Genomic DNA, 20,595 nt, shown 5'->3' on the forward strand with positions numbered 1-20,595 from the left:
ATTTCCATATACTAGTAGTATAGGTAGTACCATGTCATACAATTTATATTTATTGTTATTGGGTATTTTGCATCAGAAATTTTTTTTAGTTGTCGAAAATTAATCATTCTTGTCTTATAATGTCTCTGTTGTATTGTAACCTATAGCTGAATTTTTCCACCCACAATTTTGTGCTTTATCTTTTATTTCATATTTCCTGTATTGTTATTAAGTTATTTTAATAGAAGTTTATTCTGTTTTATTTCAGATATTCTATTCTTTCAAAAAGATGAGTGCTACACTTAGTTCAAGAGCTGAACAATATTTCTATAGTATAAATCCCTTAGCCCAAAGAATAGGAGAAGATATAACAGCTACCAAGGAAGCTTATGAGGGTTTATGGAACACATTAAGCATAGCAGAGAAGAATCAAGCCATTAATGAGACCATAATTCAACCAGAAGTTGCATTAAAGTATACTTTGAAAAAGTCTGATCTTACTAAAGAGTTACCAGAGTGGTATCCAAAGCTACGAATTCAAACTGGAATGAAATATGTGATTGATGAAACTGGCTCTGTAAGTATACTTTAAATTAATAACAATTAATACTAACATTATATAATTTATTCTAGAATCTAGAATTCCTAGAAATATTTCGGGCATTCGCCTTAAGTGTATTGGTTTATACAATTCCTCATATTCAGTACAATATTGTAGACTTTGAGATGGCGTGATGAACATTCAGCTCCATTCTCGTTTATGACTCAGTCGCAAATGAATCTCAGTATAACAGATTCGACTGAAGACACAAAGTCCAAATTAATAAGGGCTCAATTTGGGGAATCGCCGCATTTTTCAAGCCCCGTCAAACCGCAGCGAAACAATTCAAACTCCCTTAACGACCCATTCAGTTCATCTCATGCAGTCAGTCGATTTCAGTCCGATTGCTTTGCGAGCAATATTTTCGACGACGAACAGTGTAATACCTTATTAAACGGCAATGTTGACAACGATCATTCCGAAAGTATCTTTGCCAAATTAATGAACAAAACGACATTATTAAAATTACAAAACAATTTGGCAGACGATATGGAGAGCTTAGTTAGAGAGAGAGATTCGGATACTGATAAAAGTCAATCAAATACGCTAGTAGTTATGTCGCGTACAAAATCGAGTGACATTAACGAATCAACGGCATTGTTAGAGACGCCAAGCTCTTACAGTAGTTTCCAGTCTTCCCAATTGAACCAGGAAGAGGAGGATAGATCTATACCGAAAACTGGTTTCGAATTCTTGGATAATTGGTAAAGTTTTTAAGACAGATTTTTCGCGTAATTACATTCATATTGGTGCACTATCAATTATTGATACAAGATTACGTTACGTAGTATTTATACAGTTTTAGTTCCTAAAATGAAAATGCCATACCGGTATAGATTTTTTCTTGAAATATGTATACCTCTTTTTTTTCTATGATGGTAGTTATGATCTCGCATTAAATTTTCGTGAAATAATTTTGCTATAAAGATGGTATCGATTGTAAAAGAAGCTATGCATATTAATAAGTTGTGCTTAACAAATATGCATAGTATATGTATGTAAATTTTTCATTGCTATAGCTCAAACATAAGTGTTCCGACGTTTTATATGTTTCTTTGCAAGCATTTTACGATGTATTATTACTATATATGAAATATTTTAGTAGAAGTGTATTGAGACAAATATATAAATAGTATTTAACTGAAGACTGAAGAGGCTATTTCACTTTATTTTTATGTTCATATTCAATATGATTCGTTAATAGTATCGTTCGTTAAGTGAACAATAATGAATTTTATATAGACTGCTATCCAACTTCAATAATTAAGCATATAATTTTTATAGAATAATAACAATAAGTGAGAATAATGCGTCACTGCTCTCTCTTTTTCTAAGAGACGAAATAATGAACAAAATAAAGCATGTGTATGAGTCTACATAACATGGTTTGCGTTAGTGTGTGTTTAGAAAGAATTTTGTAACTTTTATTAAACGTACATATGTATATTATACAGTATTTTAGAAACATTTATTGTAATGTTCAAATACATGAATTCGTGTATTGTGCAATGAGTTTTTCTGTGAATCTACCCCGTGATAAGGTTCATTCCTACCTCGAGAAATTTCCTAAAAATGTCAATCTTCATGTGGTCCAAAAACCTGAGAGCCATACTAAGAGAAAAGAGAATAGCAAAAAAACATTAGCCTACAGTTTTTTCATTTTGAAGGGATCGTTACCTTCTGTTTTGGGAGATCGAATAATTGTTATATTTTCATCTCCACCGCCAATTTGTCCGACTTTTGAGTTATTGTAATAACCGAAGATATTTTTGTTTGCTTGTGCGATGCAATAAAATTCCTCTAGATCGGTAGATCTTGTCAGTTTGGCTTCTGATTCTTTCTTGAAGGGTGACACCAGTATCAGACGCCTTTTTGACGATGCCCTGACTGAAACTGGCACATTTCTTTCATGGCATTCATTATAGAAATAAAGCACGATATTGTAAAGGCTATATCTTGTTTTGGCCAGCAGGACTAATCCAGAATATTTACCACTTTTATCGATTTTTTCATCTGATGCACCCATAGCTGTGTTTTTCGATCCGTAAGATATTTTCTGTGGCAACATAGTCAAACTTTTTGAAAGTACGATAGATCGACTATTTTTATCAGGCAACGATCGACCAACGTCACTCGGTTCTGTTTTGCTTTCTACTTGCGCGAGATTACCTTGACTTTGTAGAAACGAATCTACGAATCATCAACCGACCAATACTGTACATTTTTATCGTTACAGTAATGAGAAAGCGTGGTTAATTAATGAAAATAATCATTAAACCTTTTTCCTCTTTTTCGTCTGTGTTTACGGGGCTGCATTGCCCGTAACCGGAACATTTTTGTCCGTCTAAGCAGTTATCGTCTTTAAAATTTTTCGTATAGCCCTCGACTTTTTTAGCGTCCACAGATTGACGTGAAGTAGACGCTTCTTCCTGAGCATTTCCGCCACATTTGTATTGTTCCATCGCTTGCCGTTCTAATTCCTACAATTAGAGAGAGAGAGAGAGAAAGACCTCGATATTAAACATAAAAATTTTTCCGTAATTTCATGTAAAAACAGATGGACGACTGTTTTGGAATACGAATGTCTATAATACGCATGAAATAAGGACGTTTCTACAGTTTTTGACATTTCCAGGGTTCTGTGCGGTCTTATAAGCTCATTACGTATCACGCGCTTGGATGGCGCAGTTCTTGCCTTTCGCAAGTATTTACATTTACGTGTCATGCCGGTTATGCGAGATCATATGTTTAGTGCTAACGTTCGATATCCAATAATGTGTAATCGTTTTCATCGTGTTCATTGCATGTTATATACTTGATATTAATCGGTTTTCATGTATCGCGTTCAAATGAGGTTTCGTTAATTAATATCGCGAAATTATCGCGAGAGTCAACCTATCGCTTGTATGTTATGTGTTGTATACGCCAAATTGAAAGATGATCAGCGATTGAAGGAAGCGAACGACGACTCAAGGTAAGGGAATACGAAAATTAACTACTATACTTGATATTTAAGCGCCAGAGACTCTTCCGAAGTTCTGTACTGTTCCATTGCTTGTTGTTCCAATTCATCATACCTAGCGTTAAGCGGAAAATATATATCCATATATGTTCCAATATTCCAAATAAAATTATATGCAATACGATACGGTCAATCAATTGTACATTACATGTACAAGATGTCACCGATCTGGTGGTACAAGCTAAAAATGTGCGAGCATTCACCCATTTAATAGAAAACAAAGCCATGAACATTATTCTTTCTTTCTTTCTTTCTAGCTTATTTATTCATTTAAATTCATCGTGCGGCTTGTATCAAGAGATCGCATATGCTTTTTTAGCATACTCTTATAATTTTTCATTTATTTTACAGAGCATGTATTATAACTTTCATACCTTTTCTCGAATACGTTCTCCAACAAAGCTTGGTTCGCTGACGCATTCGTTAGAACGTCTCTGTAAAGTCTTCTTCTGTTTCGAGTATCGTTCTTATCTCTTTCGTTGCTTATCTTCGATCCCTGGACTTCCAATTTAAGTCGGTCGGTGCTCTTCGAGTTATCCTTCTCTCTTCTGGAACTACTTGATGCTTTCCCGTCGCTTTTCCCTTCGAAGTTCTTCAATTCTGTTACAAAGGTGTTCGTGTTCGTGGTAAACTCCTTTGTTTTTAATGGACAACTTTTGTCCAGCCACTGAAGAACTTCCGATTCTGATTTAGTTCCCCGATTCTTGCTTTCGAGAACATACGAGGGCTTTTGTTGAGAATTCTTCGATTGGCCACGATGCGCCTTCATTGCACTTTTCGTTAGAAGTATCAAATTTTTAAAATCAACGCCCTGATTTTTTCTTTTTTGCCCCGTTTCGTGATACAGTTCTATGGGGTGTTGATAAACCGGTATCGGTATAGGATTCGTTTGCAGAAATTTTTTCTCTTGCACCTAAGTATAATATTTGCATCATTCGCATATTAAATAACGACTCAACGGGAGAGCCAATAGTTCCAGCAACGTTTTAACACAAAGCGGGTATTCGTGCCTCGTTGAAAGCAATCTTATTTCGAACCTGCAGAGAATGATGCGTCGTAGCTTGCAAAGGCTGTATGGATGTGCACATCGGTGTTATCGATGAGCTGGATATTTGTATCTGTGTCGGTGGTGGAATTCTTTGATACCATTGTTGCGGCGGTCGAATGAATGACGCTGCGTCGGTGATCGGTAATAATGGTATTCCAGTACTCTGAAAATCAGGAGTGTTTTTCTTTTTTCCTGCCACGTACCTCTAACGATTTTATAAAATAATTTGAAGGGGTTCGGAAGCCAATCGAGCAACAGACGGTCGAATAAAGTTTTAGTTGAACCTGATATATGGCTCCAGTATTCTCATGTACCCTATTATAAGGGAACAATTCGCTCTGGTAGCTCCTCTCGTTGAGCGAAGGGAAGTATTGCACGCGATTAGTGTTCTGGTCCTTGCTACTGTTAAATCGTGTCACTGGCACCTTCGGGAAAAATTCAGGTACCTCCGGGCTCAGAACTGGAGGTAGGTGTTTTCTCACCCCATAGGTTTCAGTTCTCGCAGTTTGATACTCCGTTCTCAGCAGTAAAGGTCGATATTGAAACGTGTAGTAGAACTGCTGTTGCCGTTCTTTGCTCTGATAATTCTGTTCGCGGGGTTGCTGCAGCTGGTAGCATTGCACACGCACTCGCTGTGGAGTAAATTGTTGCTGAATGCTGTTACCCATTTTCCACAGATTTCGAACCGTTTCACTGGTCACGCGAACGTGCAATTGCATTTCCAAAGAGTTTTCGATAGCGTAACGTCGATACTCGTAACAATTGTCCAACTTTTCGGTAGATTCCGGCTCTTGAAAAAGGTGCCACTTGAATTATTTGAGGAAGTTCTGTTCGAATTTAAAGACTAGTGTTCTATAGTTACCGATTAAATTCGCCTCTTTGCTCGGTTCGTGATTCGCCCTGATCTTTTTTTCTGTTAGATTCGATCTCTGTGCGTGTTGCTGACTTTGCAGACAGTCCTCCCAATGCGATTTGAATCCGCATCCGATTTTTGATCCATCGTCGGGTTCCGGTATTCTTGTTGCCGAGCTTTGCAACATCAATTTTCCCCGCGTACGTTAACACAGATTTGTCGATCGTTTAATTATTATTATTAATAATTACGTAGTTGGTTAAACGTTAAGAGGCTAACAATTCACGATTCGATCGTGATCCGGTCGACGTTAACCAGGTGAAGTGTTTTTCGACCTCCGGTAACATCCATGGCTCAGTAACTTCCGTCCAACAGAAATTCGACAGCGGAACAGAACTCGAGTTGTCGTCCGATTTGTACATGCTTTCACGTTCTTCGTTGTACTCGTAATTACCGTAGATTGCCAAACGGGAGCCGGGTATAATGTCACGGACACGTTTCGTTCGATGGTTACCATTTTCCTTGTATTTTGCAATCACCTTAGAGATCTAACGTAGGCACAATTGTTAAACCTTGTACTTCTTAATTGAACCAAATAAGTCCTAATCTACATTCTTTACTCTCATTTTTTTACAGTGTATTCCTCACAGTGTAGACATCATAAATGCAATATTAGATTATATAAAAAATAGAAATACAAAAATTCTTTGATAATATTTATATCCTTTCTTACATGTTTTCATAAGTAATAAATAATTACATGTATAAAATTTGCTTTATTTCACTACTTGGGACTTAGTGGGTTAATGTTTGATGTTAATATATGAAGCATGAGAGAATTCGTCATGAATATGTAATTTTTTTATGCAACATTTACCTGAATCCACAAAGATTGATTCAACTTTTGAAAAGGATCCTCTTTGTCAAAGGTCCACGCTTTGTCAGCAATTAAACTTATGTTCGCATATGCGCTGTTCAGAAGCTCTTCGTCGTATGACGGAAATGAAGATATCATTATCTGAACATTCTAACCGAATCGATTGTATTTTAATAAGTAATTAAATAAATGTCGATTCGTAATAATTCCGTTTTCCTGTTTATTTATTTAGTTTTTCATTCGCAGCGGTAGATTCTCAAACGGTCATTTAATTGTCCTGTCTTCGAGACAAATATCGAATCGACAGAGAGACTCGGCAGTACGTTCACAATCGAAGTTACGAAGAGCCCTTCACGATCGTGAAAAATCAAGCTTTCGATTTTTATTGATAGGAAGTAATGATTAAACACAATTAATTTTTTTACAAATATCTTGTTTATTACAAATACGATCGATGATAGAGTAGTACACGCGCATCATTCACACATTTTGTACAGATCAGTCGTACGATATATTTACAACGGACAGAGTTTCGCGTAATTTACAAAATTTTGACGATCGATGATAGCTATTTATGATAATCTATGTTAGAGTTTCGAAACGAAAATCAGTCTGGTAGATGCACACTGTTCAACATCCTCGTTGTTCGAATGAATGATTTTCGGGAACGTTGAACAGATAATCGTTGTAGACGTTACGACACGGCTACCATCAGGAACGCAAAAAATCGTAAAAAAAGAAACGTTGTTTTCCCTTTACGTCCTTTTAAACCATTTAATTCCCATCTTAATTACCTTCATTCGGTATTACGCGACTGTATCAATATTATGTGGCACCGATCGTATTATGTACAAGGAAGATGGTATTTTATAATCGTTCACAGGCTGTGAATGTTTATGCAAGTTCGTATCTTCATAAACTGAACAAGTACAGTTCAAAGAGATTCGTTTCAATTTTTAACTATGTTTTACATATTCCTGTAAATGCATAAACATTCTCCAGTCTATTTGTTTCTAATGATTGACGATACAGTCGCGCAATAACTATTCTTATCGGCGACGAATTCTCAAATAGAATTCGTTGCGAATTGGAAACATGAAGTATTTACGAGGCGATTGCGGCCCCGATGATAAAATGATACGTTCACTATATTTCGTGTTCCTAAATAGTCAATAATTATTTACAAATTCACAATTTTATTTCGTCGCGCACCAGAGTTTTCGTAAACAATACAACAATACAAAAAAGAGCAGGCTATCGATCCCTCCTATTATTATGGCAAGACGACGGTTACATTCTCGGTTCAACACCAGTACCGCTGAGCCAGGAAAATGTAACGACATTATTACTTAAAAATCTATAAGTGTCCATCTTTACATCGTTCGTGTTCCTTTCTTTATGGCCTATACGATTGGCAATTAAAGCGTATTCCACTCTAGGTGGTATTTTGGTTGCACTTCCGTTTCGGCACTTTCTTAAATATGAAAAAGATACTACGTTCCTTTTCAGAGTTCCTAACAGTCAATTTCAAAGCACATCTTGCATTATATTCCTATTTAACATTGAAACATTGCTCAGACGTATTCTTCGGACGGTTTAGGTATACTAGCCGGCAGTCTAAGCGTACTCGGAACACGATTGGCACTGTCAGGTAACTCCGCGATGTCGATGAACACCCCTACCAAACTGTCAAAGTTCAATCCCCAATTCAACAAATAATCCCAGCTCAATGCTGTCGTGGTCGTCGACGGCGATCCACTGTTTGCCGGTCTGTACAAGCCGCTCATGTGCGTCGACAGATCGTCGTCGGAGGCTACTAGGGTGCTCAAAGATCCGCGGAAGGAGCTGTCGAATCCGTCGTAGTTCACGTTAGGTGGTAGAGGTGGTTTCGTCGTTTGCGAGGATTCGTTGCTCCGTTGATTGACTTCCTCGTCGTCTTGTTTCGCGAACGGGTTGTCCGATCTCTTGTCGCCAACCAGTGAGGTGTTGTCGTACTCGGAACAGGTGAAACTATCGTTACCGCTTTCGTCGGTCGTCGATGAGTTTCGTCGTTCGAGTCTCTCGACCGGTGGCGTGTGTCTCCGGTGCAGGTGAAGGGGACCGTGGGTCGGCGGTCCTCTGGCTTCGCTCGAAGAACTGACAGCGTCTAGAGTCGATACCAGACTAGAAGTTCTCGGCCTGGAGTTCAATCTTTCGATTTCCTCCGCAGTCAGACCCATCGGCCCCGAAGAGACATTGTTCACGGAATTCTCGTTGTTCGACTGTGGTGCTTTCCGACTGGCCGTCGAGCCGGACAGCTGACTCATGATCGGTGAGTTCAAACTCCTTTCGCTGTTAGAATTCAAAGCGTCCTTCCCGACTCCCCCTGAGGAGGAAGTTGTCGCTAAGAGTGCGCTTTGTAGAGGTTTCCCACTGATATCGTGCAACGTTAAAATTCTAGGTTGTTGAGCAGATAATTCGCTGCTGGGTGACAACCTCGCTAATGGCGTGCTCTGTAACAATTTCTGAGTTGGTCCCGGTTGTTGGTTCACGTTTGGGGGTGGCAAAGCCCGCGGAGGGAACGGGCCGGTGTGTCTGTGCTGTTGCCCGGTGTGTTTATGGTGGTTCGCATAATTGTTGATGGGTGGTGGCGTTGCTTTGTATTTTCGCATGCCGTCGCGGTAACCTTTGTAATGATACACGATGTCGATATCGCTGGGTGCTATCGAGCTCGCGTTCTCCAGGTCGTAATGTTCAGGCATGTCGGGTTCTGGATTATGTTCGTGCGAGTGTAGAGAAGTTTGAGCAGGCGGTGGTAGCGGCGGATGTTCGTCTCGAATGGGAGGAGATTTGGTCACCTCCCTCTCGATGATATCCGGTCTCTGAGGTCGATGCTCAGTCGTCGCGTTAATCTCTCGCTCCTTGTACTTTTTCGATATCAGTTCCGGGCCCATATGACTCACTCCGCGCAGATCAGACGTGTCGGAGATGTAAGTATTCTCATGGCGAGACATCAGATTATCGTTTCCCGTACCGACCAGCGGATTACCGGTTATTATGGCATTCGTGTTTTTGTTTACCACGGATGGCGCGGACTTTTCCTTGTTCTGTCGCCTCAAACGAAAAACTATGAAACTAACGAGGATGGCGATCAATAAAATTACAAAGAACACTATGACCAGGGTGATTCCTATGCTGAGAGGATCGGCGGTTGCAGCAGCGCTGATTCCGATAGGTCCCCTGCATCCAGTGCTCACTTTCCCGTGATAAAAAGCGTCCTTCAGAATCGAGCCGGAACCATTGAACGGCTGGATCTCGTTGTTGACGGTGAAGTTGGCCAAACAACCCTCGAAGCTCTTCGCGCCAGCGCTGTGAGCGTAATACAGGTCTTGGCTAACCCCGCCGATCGACAGGACGGACAGGTAGGGGTCCAGGAAGTCGTGGACACCGGCAGAATCTAATTCTTCGCCGGTTTGAATGCCGTCGATAAACAATCTCAAGCCGCGAAAATAGGAGTGCAGGGTCAGATTGTGCCAGTGGCCATCGGCCAGTCCTCCTTCGATGTTCGCCGACATGTTCACGGGTGAACCGAGGAGGGACGCGTAAAATAGTTGGCCGTTACGAAGCTGTAAAACGTATTTACATATACTTGTAAATTTTACTAAAGGTCTTAAATCTCAGAAATTGCACTGCGAATTTGAAGCTAGAGTGTCTTACCTCCACGGATGTGAAGTGTTTGTTAGTCGCAGCGTAGATCAGGATACCATCTGGTTTCACTGTTCTAAACATCAACCCGATTGTTTTGAAGGGTGAAGCATTGGTCATAAAACTCGTATCTTCAGTAGCAGTTCGTTTCGATCGATTCTTATGCCACACTGTCGATCCTCCATAGAGATATTCTAATAACTGCATTCTTCTATGTTTCTCTGAAATCTGGGGAACAAAATTATCAAATATTGCTCGATTTAATCAAAATTATACAAAGTAAAAGAAATAAAGTGATTTAATATACCTTGAATTCGACGTATCCACCATCGCTCAAAGTAACTGGTTCGAGTGCCCCTTCGCAATTAGGCGCGACCAAAGATCCACAGTGACAAGTTATTTGATGCCACTTATCGTAGCATTTAGCGTTTGCTCCACAAACTGAGGTGCTACTTTCCCCATCTTTCAAGCAAGGATTCTTTTTCGATCTGGTGCATGTGAGCTTGACGCCCCGCGAAGCCAGTGGATTCGACAGGTTCAATGCCCTTCCGTTTATAGAAACGGAGTGGACACATCCGACGAAGTCGTCCGAATGCACCTGGCCTGGTCTCTCGAGTACCGGGTCCGCGTTTTCGAGTCCACCCACCAAAAGCGGGTTGTTGTTAAAATTTAATGTTCTGTAGAAGACAATCATTCGTTTAAAATCTTTAGTGACGAAAAATGACACTGATAAAAAATTTTTTTTTTATATTTTTTTGTATATTAGAGGAATACAAACCCCGTTGGTCCTACATCGTCCGCGTAGCAAGTGCCATCGCCAGGCCTGCAGTCGTCGCAAACGTCTCCGTGTTCTCTGCACATGGACACGCTTAAAGACACGACCCTTCCGTTTCTCGTAGCTGTTACTTTCCTCCATTCCCCATCAGCTACAGAATGTTCTGTCTTTATCGTGATCGAGGTGATGGCACTTCTGGCGCCTCCGTATGAGAACACCACCCTCCCATTAACTAATTCCAGTACAACGAAGTCCGATCGACCTCCTGTTTGCGGAGCATAATTGTATAGTAATAGCGCGTCCGGTTTCGTGGTCGCGAACACTATTGTTATGTCGTTCGTATTTGAATCTAGGGCTGGGAACGCCATGTAAGATAGTTCCTCGAATCCAAATGTTGACCGTTCGCAGTGCCTTCCATAACGACCTTCGGGACAGCTGCACCTGTACCTGAACGTTAGAAAATTAATATTGATTTAATTGATTATGCAACGTTAGAAGTAATAGTTTAATTATTAGACGTCGGACTTTGATCAGTTTTTCTATAAAATCATAAAATCCACAATTTGTTAATTAATATTCTTTTATTTTGAATTTAATTGATCTTACCCGGGCTTCTCTCCTACGCACAATCCACCGTACAGGCAAGGGTTTGGTCTGCAGGAATCCGTGACAGCCTCGCAATGGTTTCCTCTATAGCCAGCTCGGCACAGGCAGAAGAAACTGAAGCTATCAGGACTCTGTCTGCAGGATCCACCGTTCCTGCATGGATTGTTCGCGCAAGCATCGCCTCTTTCCAATTCGCATAATTTTCCTTCGCGGTCGATCGGACAGGTACACTGGAAATCATATCCTAATCGTCGACATTGGCCTCCCTGGAAATTATAAATTATAATTTATTCCTCGGTTTTTATTCAATAGATTCTAGTCAAAACATGTTTGCATATTTAATTTAAAAAAAAAAGTATCCGAAACATTGAAATGAGCTTTTGATGTTCTGATTAGTTTCATACATTACACTCAGGACTTATAATTTTCTTATAAATGCATGGAATCTGTAGTCCATTTATTTACCAGTAAACAGGGGTTTGGTGAGCAAGGATCCTGCCTCCTTTCGCATTTTTCGCCAGTGAAACCTTCGCGACACTTGCACGTCATTTCGTGCATCATTCTCGGTGACGTCAGGATTAAGGCTTGGCTGTCGGTAATCCTAGCGTCGTCGTAGATGACAAGTTTGTCGGTGCACGAGCCGCTGTTCTCGCACGGTATTTGCTTGCACGGCGAATAACCGATGGTGAAACTGGTCCGCTCGAAAAGCGTTCGGATCTTGTCCCGATTACGATTTAGAAGTTCAGTAACATCGTACTTGCTCCGGTAACCTGCGCGACAGGTTCAAATATTCAATACTCTTTAGATGCAAATCTTCAAATTCAACTTTGATAAAGGATCTTTGAAATACCTTGCGGCGATTCCACTGCTAGATGAATATTCAGATCAGATCCGTTCTCTCCAAGACTGAAGATCTTCAGACTATCCCCGACGTCGATTTTCTCTTGCAAAAGATCCAATAATGCGCGATAGTACTGACTTAAAAAATTCTTCGCACTCAGCTTTGAAATTTGTAACGTCACGCTGTTTTCAATTGTGCTATTAGTGAAAACAAGGAACTCCACTGTCACTTTAGATACCACGTTCGGATGGCGACCGTCGTTACCGGACACGCTTAGAGAGTAACCAACTCCTGTTAAAGAAAAAATTTAATCAAAACGTTCAGATTTTTCATTCTTCTGATGATGTCGTCGATGAACGAACCTGGAGTTATCTTCTTCGTATGAAGATCACAGGCAGTAGGGATACTGAGAATCTTAGAGTTCGATCCCTGAAGTATTTTGCACGAATAGCTACCGATAATGTCTGGATCGTTGGGATGAACATCTGCGATCTTTCCTAATGGAATTTGTTCGTTGAAAGAGTGCACTATCACGTGTGCGGATCTTGGTGACGATGGACTATCGTTCTGATCGTTAACGATCACAGTTATCGTGTGCTCGTTCCTCATTCTTGGTACTCCAGAATCTTCTACTTCGACCTATAGGAATAAATTTAAATTAGTTATTCGGCGTGAACCTGCTTATTATTTGTTATGAAAATACTAACCACAAGATCCAGTTGAGACATAACTTCTCTATCCAAGCTTCTGGTAGTCTTCAACACTCCGGTATGTTTGTCCAAGATGACCATATCGCTCTGTCTCCCACCAATCAATTTATACGTAAAGGGTGCCCCGTTAGGGGGTAGGTCGGGATCGGTAGCACTTAGCGTCATTATAATCGTTCCAGCCGGCTCGTTCTCGTTCACATACCCGATTACCTCCGGTGGGTCAAAGATAGGTCCATTATCATTGATATCTAAAAGTTCTATGTGAACAGCCGCGGTTCCAGTTTGAGGCGGTGAACCAGTATCGATCGCTCCGATCGTTAAATCATAAACGGGTATCGTCTCGCGATCTAACTGCTTGGCAGTCTCGATATCTCCCGTTTGGGGGTCCACCTTGAACGCCTGTCCCACGTTTCCACTGATGATCGAATACGAGAACTGATTGTTCTGCGGCTTTATGTCCTTATCGATCGCTCTGACTGTTAAAACTCGCGTGCCGTGAATAGCTCCCTCGGACACCGTAGCGTCGTAAGTGTTCTGGAGGAATTCCGGTGGATCGTTTCCGTCCTGAATCGACACTATGACCTGAGCCTCATCTGTATCATTGCCACGAATCCCTCCCCCGTTTTTCGTCATCACGGTTAAAACTACTCTGTTCTGCGTTTCGCGGTCGAGCCTTCTAGAGACTCGAATTATGCCAGTCTCGGAGCCAACAGAGAAACCGCGATCGTTAGAGGATCCGACGAAGAGATAATAAACTCTGCCATCCTCGCCTGCGTCCTGATCCGTCGCTTGGACCAAGCCAACCGAGGTACCCACTTCTGCGCTTTCGGACACGTCCATATGGAACACCGGTTGAATGAACTTCGGATAGTACTCGTTTACGCCAGTGATGTGAACTACAACTGTCGTGAAGCCGACCATTTGTGGGTTTGAATCGGGGTTCGCAGCCACTATGTCCAACGTGTACTCGTTCAGCTCTTCGTAGTCGAAACTGATCAAGGATGTAATTTCGCCAGTGTCCTCGCGAATTCGAAATTGATCCTTGCCTGTTCCGCCGAGGATTTTGTACTGAACCATGGCATATTTCGGGGAATCGATGTCTCGGGCCACAACCTGTCAATTAAAAATTATTCCAGATCAGTTATAATTTTTTTTATACGTAATCATAAGCCATTGAATGGAAATTGTGACGTGAACAATAATTGATACAATAAATATTTTATTTTGCATAATAGTCCGGATTTTAATATTAAGGAAGTTACACTTAAGTGAAATATTTAATGTACCTTGTAAACAAAACTGTCTGGAGGTGAATTCTCAGGTAGGAAGGCCTCGTAGATGCTTTGATTAAACGTTGGCGGATTATCGTTTATATCTGAAACGTTGACAGTCAGCGTCGCGACGGCTTGTTTCGATTCGAACCCCAAATCAGTCGCGGTAATGTTCAGTCTGTACTCTTGCACCAGATCGTAATCCAAAGGTTCGAGTATAGTTACCGCACCGGTGATCGAATGAACGAAGAACTCGTTCCTCTCGTTCCCAGCCGAAATCTTGTACCTCACCATTCCGTTTGGCCCATCGTCGCCATCAGTAGCAGTCACTGTCAAGATGGTAGTGTTAACCGGCTCGTTCTCGGGCACCCTGACTTGGTAGCTGACAGCAGCGAAGGTCGGTGAGTGCTTGTTCTCCCCCGATATTACCAAAGTCATCGGAACCTCGTCCTTTTGCGGTGGCACGCCTTTATCCACGGCTTGAGCATTCACCAGGAATGTCGTTTGGACCGGTACGCTCGACAAACTCTTTTTGACGTACACCCATCCTGATTTCTCGTCAATAGCGAAATAGTCCGTTCCGTTAACATTCACCAAAAAGTAACTTATCTCCGCGTTCACACCGAAGTCGGCGTCGTCCTTGGCGATCAGTTGTATCACTTTTTTACCAATCCCGTAATTTTCCGGAACGGGGTAGAGGTACGATCTTTGTTCGAATCTGGGCGCATTGTTATTTGCGTCTACGACGCTGACGTAAACTACCGTCTTCGATGATAATGGTGGCTTTCCGTTATCGGTCGCGACTACAGTTAGGGAGTAAAGGTTCTCAGGGGATGATGGACGATGAGTGTGCTTGTACTTAATGGTTTTCTTGCTGAACACGTCACCGGTAGCTGGGTCGACGGTGAACAAGTCGGAGGGCTGTAAGAGGCTATAAGATATCACCGAGTTCGGTCCCTGCTTATCGCGATCGATCGCTGTCACTTGTCCGACGTGTGCAACAGGTGATTGTAGTTCGGGGAAATGGAAGTGGTAGGAATCCTGATCGAATTCCGGTGGGTTGTCATTCTGGTCTTGAATTGTTATGGTCAAGGCTGTAGCTGTTTGCCACGCTCCGTCCGCTGCCACCAGCTATACAATTAATCAATTATTAATTCCATTTAAAACCGGTTCATATTATATGGTTCATTTCAGATACAAACCTTTAATAAATATTCGTCTTGTTCTTCTCTGTCTAAATATCCATTTACGGTCACGTTACCACTCAAAGCGTCCATAGAGAATTTATTACCAGGATTATCGGTGAATTTATAAGTCACGTTAGCATTCTGGCCAATGTCCGGATCACTGCTAGTAATTCTAATAACGAACGTTCCGATTTCTGCGTTCTCCGTGACGTTTACACTGAATAATCGAGTGAACTGTGGTGGATTGTCGTTTTTGTCTAATACAGTGACCAAGATAGTAGCTGTGCCTGTTAACGGAGATTGTCCTTGGTCTCGAGCTTCTACCATCAACTCGTAAGAAGCGATCTAAGAAAACAAAGAATCAGTTATAAATCCCTATCTTTTTTTATTGTAATTGCATGCAAAGGATAATATTTACCTCTTCCCTGTCTAATTTCGCATTCGTGGTGATCTCCCCGGTTAAAGAATCAATAACAAAAGTGTCATCGAAATCGTTCACCAGGTGATAGGACACCTGTCCGTTCTCTCCAGAATCGCGATCTTTTGCCGAAACTTTGCTAACAAATAAAGGTGGGTACTCGTCTTCGGGTACGGTCGCGTTGTAGATCGATGCCTCCATCATCGGTGCGTTATCGTTCGCATCCGTTACGTTCACTAGGAGTTGCACGACGCTCCTCAGTGCTGGGGTGTCTGAATCGCTAACTTCGACCCAAGCTTCATAATACGGCGCTGTTTCGTAATCGAAACCAGATGCGACCAACACCTAAACGAAACAGTTATTTTATTTTTATATTTTATCATTAGGATTACCTATATAAATATTGTTTGTTATTTTAGATAATAATTCCTACTGACTCGACTTGAATGTATGAAATTTTTATGGAAATATGAATTCGTATATCAACACAAACCTCTCCAGTGTGTGGGTCGATTTTGAGCGCGTCGCCCACGTTCCCACCGGCCATCCCATAGACCAAAGTACTTTTAACTCCGACTTTCGGTGTGGTAGCACTCAATTTTGTGATCACGCGTCCTTCGGGCACGTCTTCCGGTAACGTGAACCTGGTGGTGATGGTGGATCGGAAGCTGGGAAATAGTTGTTTCTCCCACAGGTGTATGACCAGATCCGCGGTGACCGATAGAGGTTTCTCGCCGCAATCGAATGCCTGAATTTGCAATTGGTAGGTGGTTTCGTCGTTAGCCAATTCCCGCGTCGCTCTTATCACGCCGCTGTTTGAGTCGATCACGAATTTGTCAGCGTCGATCCCCTGGAGACGGTACACGATCCGTGAATTCTCGCCGTCGTCGTCGTCCACCGCTTTAGCGCCGAACACGAAGTCCCCTTTAAAGGAAATAAGCATTTACGTTATAAAATGATGTTACGAGTTAAGGTTGGTGGTATTTTCTGCTATTCAGGCGTTACTTAATGTTCGTACGGATTAATTCTTAATACGTGGAATTTTTTAACAATTATTTCAAGATTTTGTAATAGATGTGTGTACATAATGCTTTTGGAATGCAGTACATTGTGAATTTTATAGTTTATATTTACCTGGTTTGGTTGCACCTGGTACATAAGCTGTGTATCTCGGACTAGAAAACCTAGGCACGTTGTCGTTCTCATCCTTGACGAAAATCGTTAAATTAACGACGGAAGCTTGCGGTTCCGTGGGACTCGAATCTTGCGCGACCAAAGTTAAATGATAGACAGCTGTTTGCTCCCGATCCAGAGGCACCACCGTGAAAACTTCGCCCGTTCCAGAGTTCACGGTGAAACGTTCTGAGAATTCTCCTAGTAAACTGTACCTGCAAAGTGAGATATTTCACGTCCGTGAGGAATCCGCGAAAGCGTCGGGTTCTCCGAGATAAGGCGAGCTTACCTAATCTTGGCATTAAGGCCCTCGTCTTTGTCTATGGCATGCGGTTTAGTCACCCAGGTACCGGAAGCCGAGTTTTCGGTAACGGTCGCCTTGTATTCTTGCCTGGTAAATTCCGGAATGTGATCGTTGACGTCGAGCACGACGATTCGAACGATGCCCGATCCAGTCAACGGCGGAGAACCTGTCGGACAGGTTCGACGATCGTAGATTAATCGTTCTATGTTTGTACGCATACATTTCGACGATTTAACAATAAAGACAATGTGATTGCGAGAGAGTAAAAACACATTTCCGTTATACATTATTTTTTCAAAACAATTTTTAAGAAACGTTAACTTGCTTATTGTATCTTCATTTTATTCTCGTATTCTTGTTGTTTCAACCCTAAATGTATTCACAATGCGTTGAGATAATGAATTTATTTAATTATTTAAAAATATAAAGAAGAATCGGATGCATAATATGGAAAGCAAATAGATTTACTGTTTTTTTGAAGACATTTATGCAATGTGCAAGAATCTGCATACGTATAGATCATTATTTTTTAAAAATAAATTGACGTCCGCAGTCTAATTAGAAAGTAGTGATTAAGCAACAAATGAGAAGTCACCGAAGAAGTATCATAGTTTATCCTGTGCAAAGTTTGAAGCTTATTCGATAGGTTAATGTTATATAAGACAAATTACGATTACATCGACATCGAACGGTGCTGGGTAACAATGGAGTTAATTACGCCACCTAAACAGGCCATTATTCTCTGTTGGACCCGTTTTCTCTGATATCAGTAGGTACATTGTAAGCATGGCCCAGGGCCACACGCTTTTATAAACGTATATTGTTCAATCACGAGAATCTCTTGGAATGGATTTCACAGATGCAACAATTGCAAAGCACGATGAGATACACCCTTGGTGTGCAATTCGACAGAAATATTTCGATCTTCATTACTAACGTTAGTCACTTTCCCTCGTTTAATTAATGAGAATAATAAGAAATCACGCGCTTTGGTTTCTATTGGTTCTAATTTTCTAATGGTATAAGGTTTAAGTTAATTAGGAAATACGATATAGGTGTGTTCGTACTTTATGGCGTTCTGCTATAAGCAACGCAAATGCTTACAGTATTGGCTAACCGTAATAGAATTATGCATTTCGAAATTATAAATGACGCGACACCCGTATGATGAATAAAATAGGAGTACAACAATGCTCGAGTTCAAGTAGGATCTTGAGAGGGAGATACTCGTGTTTCGCTCGAAAGAGACGATCCAACAAGCGGGTGGGACGAAGGGAGTTTACTCAGTGTAGTATCGGAAGAACGAGAAGGTAGAGGACTTCGATGAGGGGGAGAGAAGTGAAAGAGATACAGAGGGAGAGAGAGGGAGAGAGAGATAGAGAGAAGCACGAAGGGAAAACACCGAAGGTGGGGAGAAAGAGAGTGCAACGTCGAGGCAGAGGAAGGCATTTGAGAGCGATTATCATAATCGCGCGTCATAACTCTGCAGGCTTGTCTACCTCGGCGGGGACCGATTGGGCCATCCGGGGCCCCCGATGGCTGGCTCCGAAGGAGGCGGGCGAGGGGCACCCCACGAATGGGACTACCGGCTCACGTCAGTGGAACGAACGATAAAAAAGATCGAAGACGAGGAACTGCCCACCGCTTAAAGAATCTCATCGAACAACCTACAAATTTATATCCAATTTGTATATTACCGCTCATTACTTAAACCCATCCCGTACACCCTCTATCGTAGTTATTGTCTATTAGAGAAGGGGTGGTGTCCGCTCAGCGTTCGTACGAGCAAATGCGTGTTACAACGGGCAAAAAACGAAAGAGCTTACTTTCTTTAAAAGAGTTGATAATTAATTTTTTTAATGCTGTATAATGGTTCTGCAATTGAGTCATCAATTAGTATCAGCTACTGTTTCAAAACAATTATGTTGGAGTATGGATAGAAAATTAATACGAACTTTAAAAGAAAGATAATTTATACAATGTGGCAAATGTCTGTATCCTCGGTGACATTTGGCGACATTTCGATTGCATCGACGAGCATAGAGAGCAACGATTTGTAAGCCGTATGTCGCTGATTTGTCCAAGCAACGTAATGCTTAAAGAGCTAGTTCCACGTTCTTAAAAGGCTAAATAGCGTTAGATTCCGCTTTCTTTCTTACTTTTGTGTTCATCGCGTTAGTCGCGCGACCTTCAATTCACACTGGCTTTTTTTAGAAGTGCCAAACCCAATATAATTAAGTCCTTTGTCCGTGCTAATTCGCAACCAGTTTACATAGAAGCTAAGACCGGTTACTACATATAAGACCCGGGCCGGAAAAATATTCCCTCTGAAGAACACTGGCTATACCCTTTCAATGCTGCTCTTTGTACGGATCCTACCAGGTATATACCTATTTAGTCGTCCCCTAAGGTACGTTTCAAACAATCTACTGGGAATACCTCCTAGCCGCGATTTATTTTTCTTTATTCACACTGCACAGGTATATACTCCCATGCTTCCATCCAATTCCTGTTGTTTTTTTATTTACTTGTTTGACCAATTATAAATTAGCTTTCAACTCTATGAAATATTTTTTAACAACTTACCAGTATCCATGGCTACCAATGTGAGAGTGTATTCCGGTACCAGTTCCCTGTCGAGAGGTCGTAGGAGAAAAATATCGCCTGTGCTCGCGTTTATACGAAATAAATCCGTATCGCCCTCCTTCAGAAAGTATCTGACTTGGTCATTGTAGGGTGGCGTGTCCGCATCGTAAGCTTTGACCTGACCAATCAATTTTTTCATGTGCGTCAATTACAGTTTAGAGATGAGATACGAGACGAGATTTTAAGTACTTATTATGGAATCAGAAAAAGTCTGATTTAAGGTAAAAATTTTCTGCATTTAATCATACATCGAGGAGTTAATTTTATAATATATTTACCTGTATCACGAAACCTCCCCCGGGTGGTACCATATTCTCCATCACGTGCGCCAAATAAGGCGAATCAAGAAAAACCGGAGCATTGTCGTTTATGTCGAGGACGGTGATCGTGACTTGAGCAGTGTCACCTCGTGGGGTTTCACCCACCTCCGAGGCGCAATCCTCACCTTTGATAGTCAAATGGTACCTGGACTTCCTCTCGAAATTCAAATTCTTCGCCACTCTGATCACACCACCATCTTCGGAGATGGTGAAGTCTCTATTGTCGTCTCCCATCGCGATGCTGTATCTAACCCGGCCGTTTGCACCCTCGTCCCTATCC

The 20,595-nt window shown here is 41.4% G+C and overlaps 3 protein-coding genes across 5 annotated transcripts in view; 1 reads left to right on the forward strand and 2 right to left on the reverse strand.

Moving 5' to 3' along the window:
* The window catches only part of LOC108622416 (uncharacterized protein C1orf198 homolog), a 5,337-nt gene extending 3,248 nt beyond the window's left edge, over positions 1-2,089 (forward strand). For 2 of the 3 annotated variants that reach the window (XM_026811469.1, XM_018020277.2), the window contains 2 exons: positions 248-556; positions 698-2,089. In XM_026811469.1, the coding sequence (XP_026667270.1) occupies positions 269-556; positions 698-1,288 (879 nt within the window). In that variant the 5' untranslated portion in view covers positions 248-268 and the 3' untranslated portion in view covers positions 1,289-2,089. Of the gene's footprint in view, positions 24-247; positions 557-697 lie in introns of all 3 variants that reach the window. The other variant, XM_026811471.1, reaches the window with a different exon arrangement.
* Positions 2,090-2,110: 21 nt separating this feature from the next.
* LOC113464001 (uncharacterized) lies at positions 2,111-3,042 on the reverse strand. The gene is made up of 4 exons (XM_026811472.1): positions 2,859-3,042; positions 2,573-2,770; positions 2,258-2,473; positions 2,111-2,191 (listed from the first exon to the last, which is right to left on the reverse strand). Exons 1-4 carry the CDS (start codon positions 3,040-3,042, stop codon positions 2,163-2,165), a joined length of 627 nt encoding a protein of 208 aa, XP_026667273.1. The 3' UTR covers positions 2,111-2,162.
* A 3,775-nt stretch (positions 3,043-6,817) lies between these two features.
* The window catches only part of ft (cadherin-related tumor suppressor fat), a 70,573-nt gene continuing 56,795 nt past the window's right edge, over positions 6,818-20,595 (reverse strand). The window contains exons 6-22 of the mRNA XM_018020276.2: positions 20,274-20,595; positions 19,936-20,113; positions 17,335-17,515; positions 17,007-17,260; positions 16,366-16,796; positions 15,873-16,217; positions 15,470-15,799; positions 14,283-15,398; positions 12,994-14,109; positions 12,649-12,925; positions 12,296-12,577; positions 11,911-12,215; positions 11,446-11,711; positions 10,843-11,286; positions 10,372-10,741; positions 10,077-10,292; positions 6,818-9,985 (exon numbers count right to left, since the gene is read on the reverse strand). The exon at positions 20,274-20,595 is cut by the window's right edge and continues 9 nt beyond it. Of these exons, the coding sequence (XP_017875765.1) occupies positions 7,955-9,985; positions 10,077-10,292; positions 10,372-10,741; positions 10,843-11,286; positions 11,446-11,711; positions 11,911-12,215; positions 12,296-12,577; positions 12,649-12,925; positions 12,994-14,109; positions 14,283-15,398; positions 15,470-15,799; positions 15,873-16,217; positions 16,366-16,796; positions 17,007-17,260; positions 17,335-17,515; positions 19,936-20,113; positions 20,274-20,595 (8,464 nt within the window). The 3' untranslated portion in view covers positions 6,818-7,954. The remainder of the gene's footprint in view (positions 9,986-10,076; positions 10,293-10,371; positions 10,742-10,842; positions 11,287-11,445; positions 11,712-11,910; positions 12,216-12,295; positions 12,578-12,648; positions 12,926-12,993; positions 14,110-14,282; positions 15,399-15,469; positions 15,800-15,872; positions 16,218-16,365; positions 16,797-17,006; positions 17,261-17,334; positions 17,516-19,935; positions 20,114-20,273) is intronic.

The sequence above is a fragment of the Ceratina calcarata genome, unplaced genomic scaffold, assembly GCF_001652005.2.
Source record: "Ceratina calcarata isolate Rehan_Ccalc_2016 unplaced genomic scaffold, ASM165200v1 scaffold221.2, whole genome shotgun sequence".
In the NCBI taxonomy this organism is placed as follows: Eukaryota; Metazoa; Arthropoda; class Insecta; order Hymenoptera; family Apidae; genus Ceratina; species Ceratina calcarata.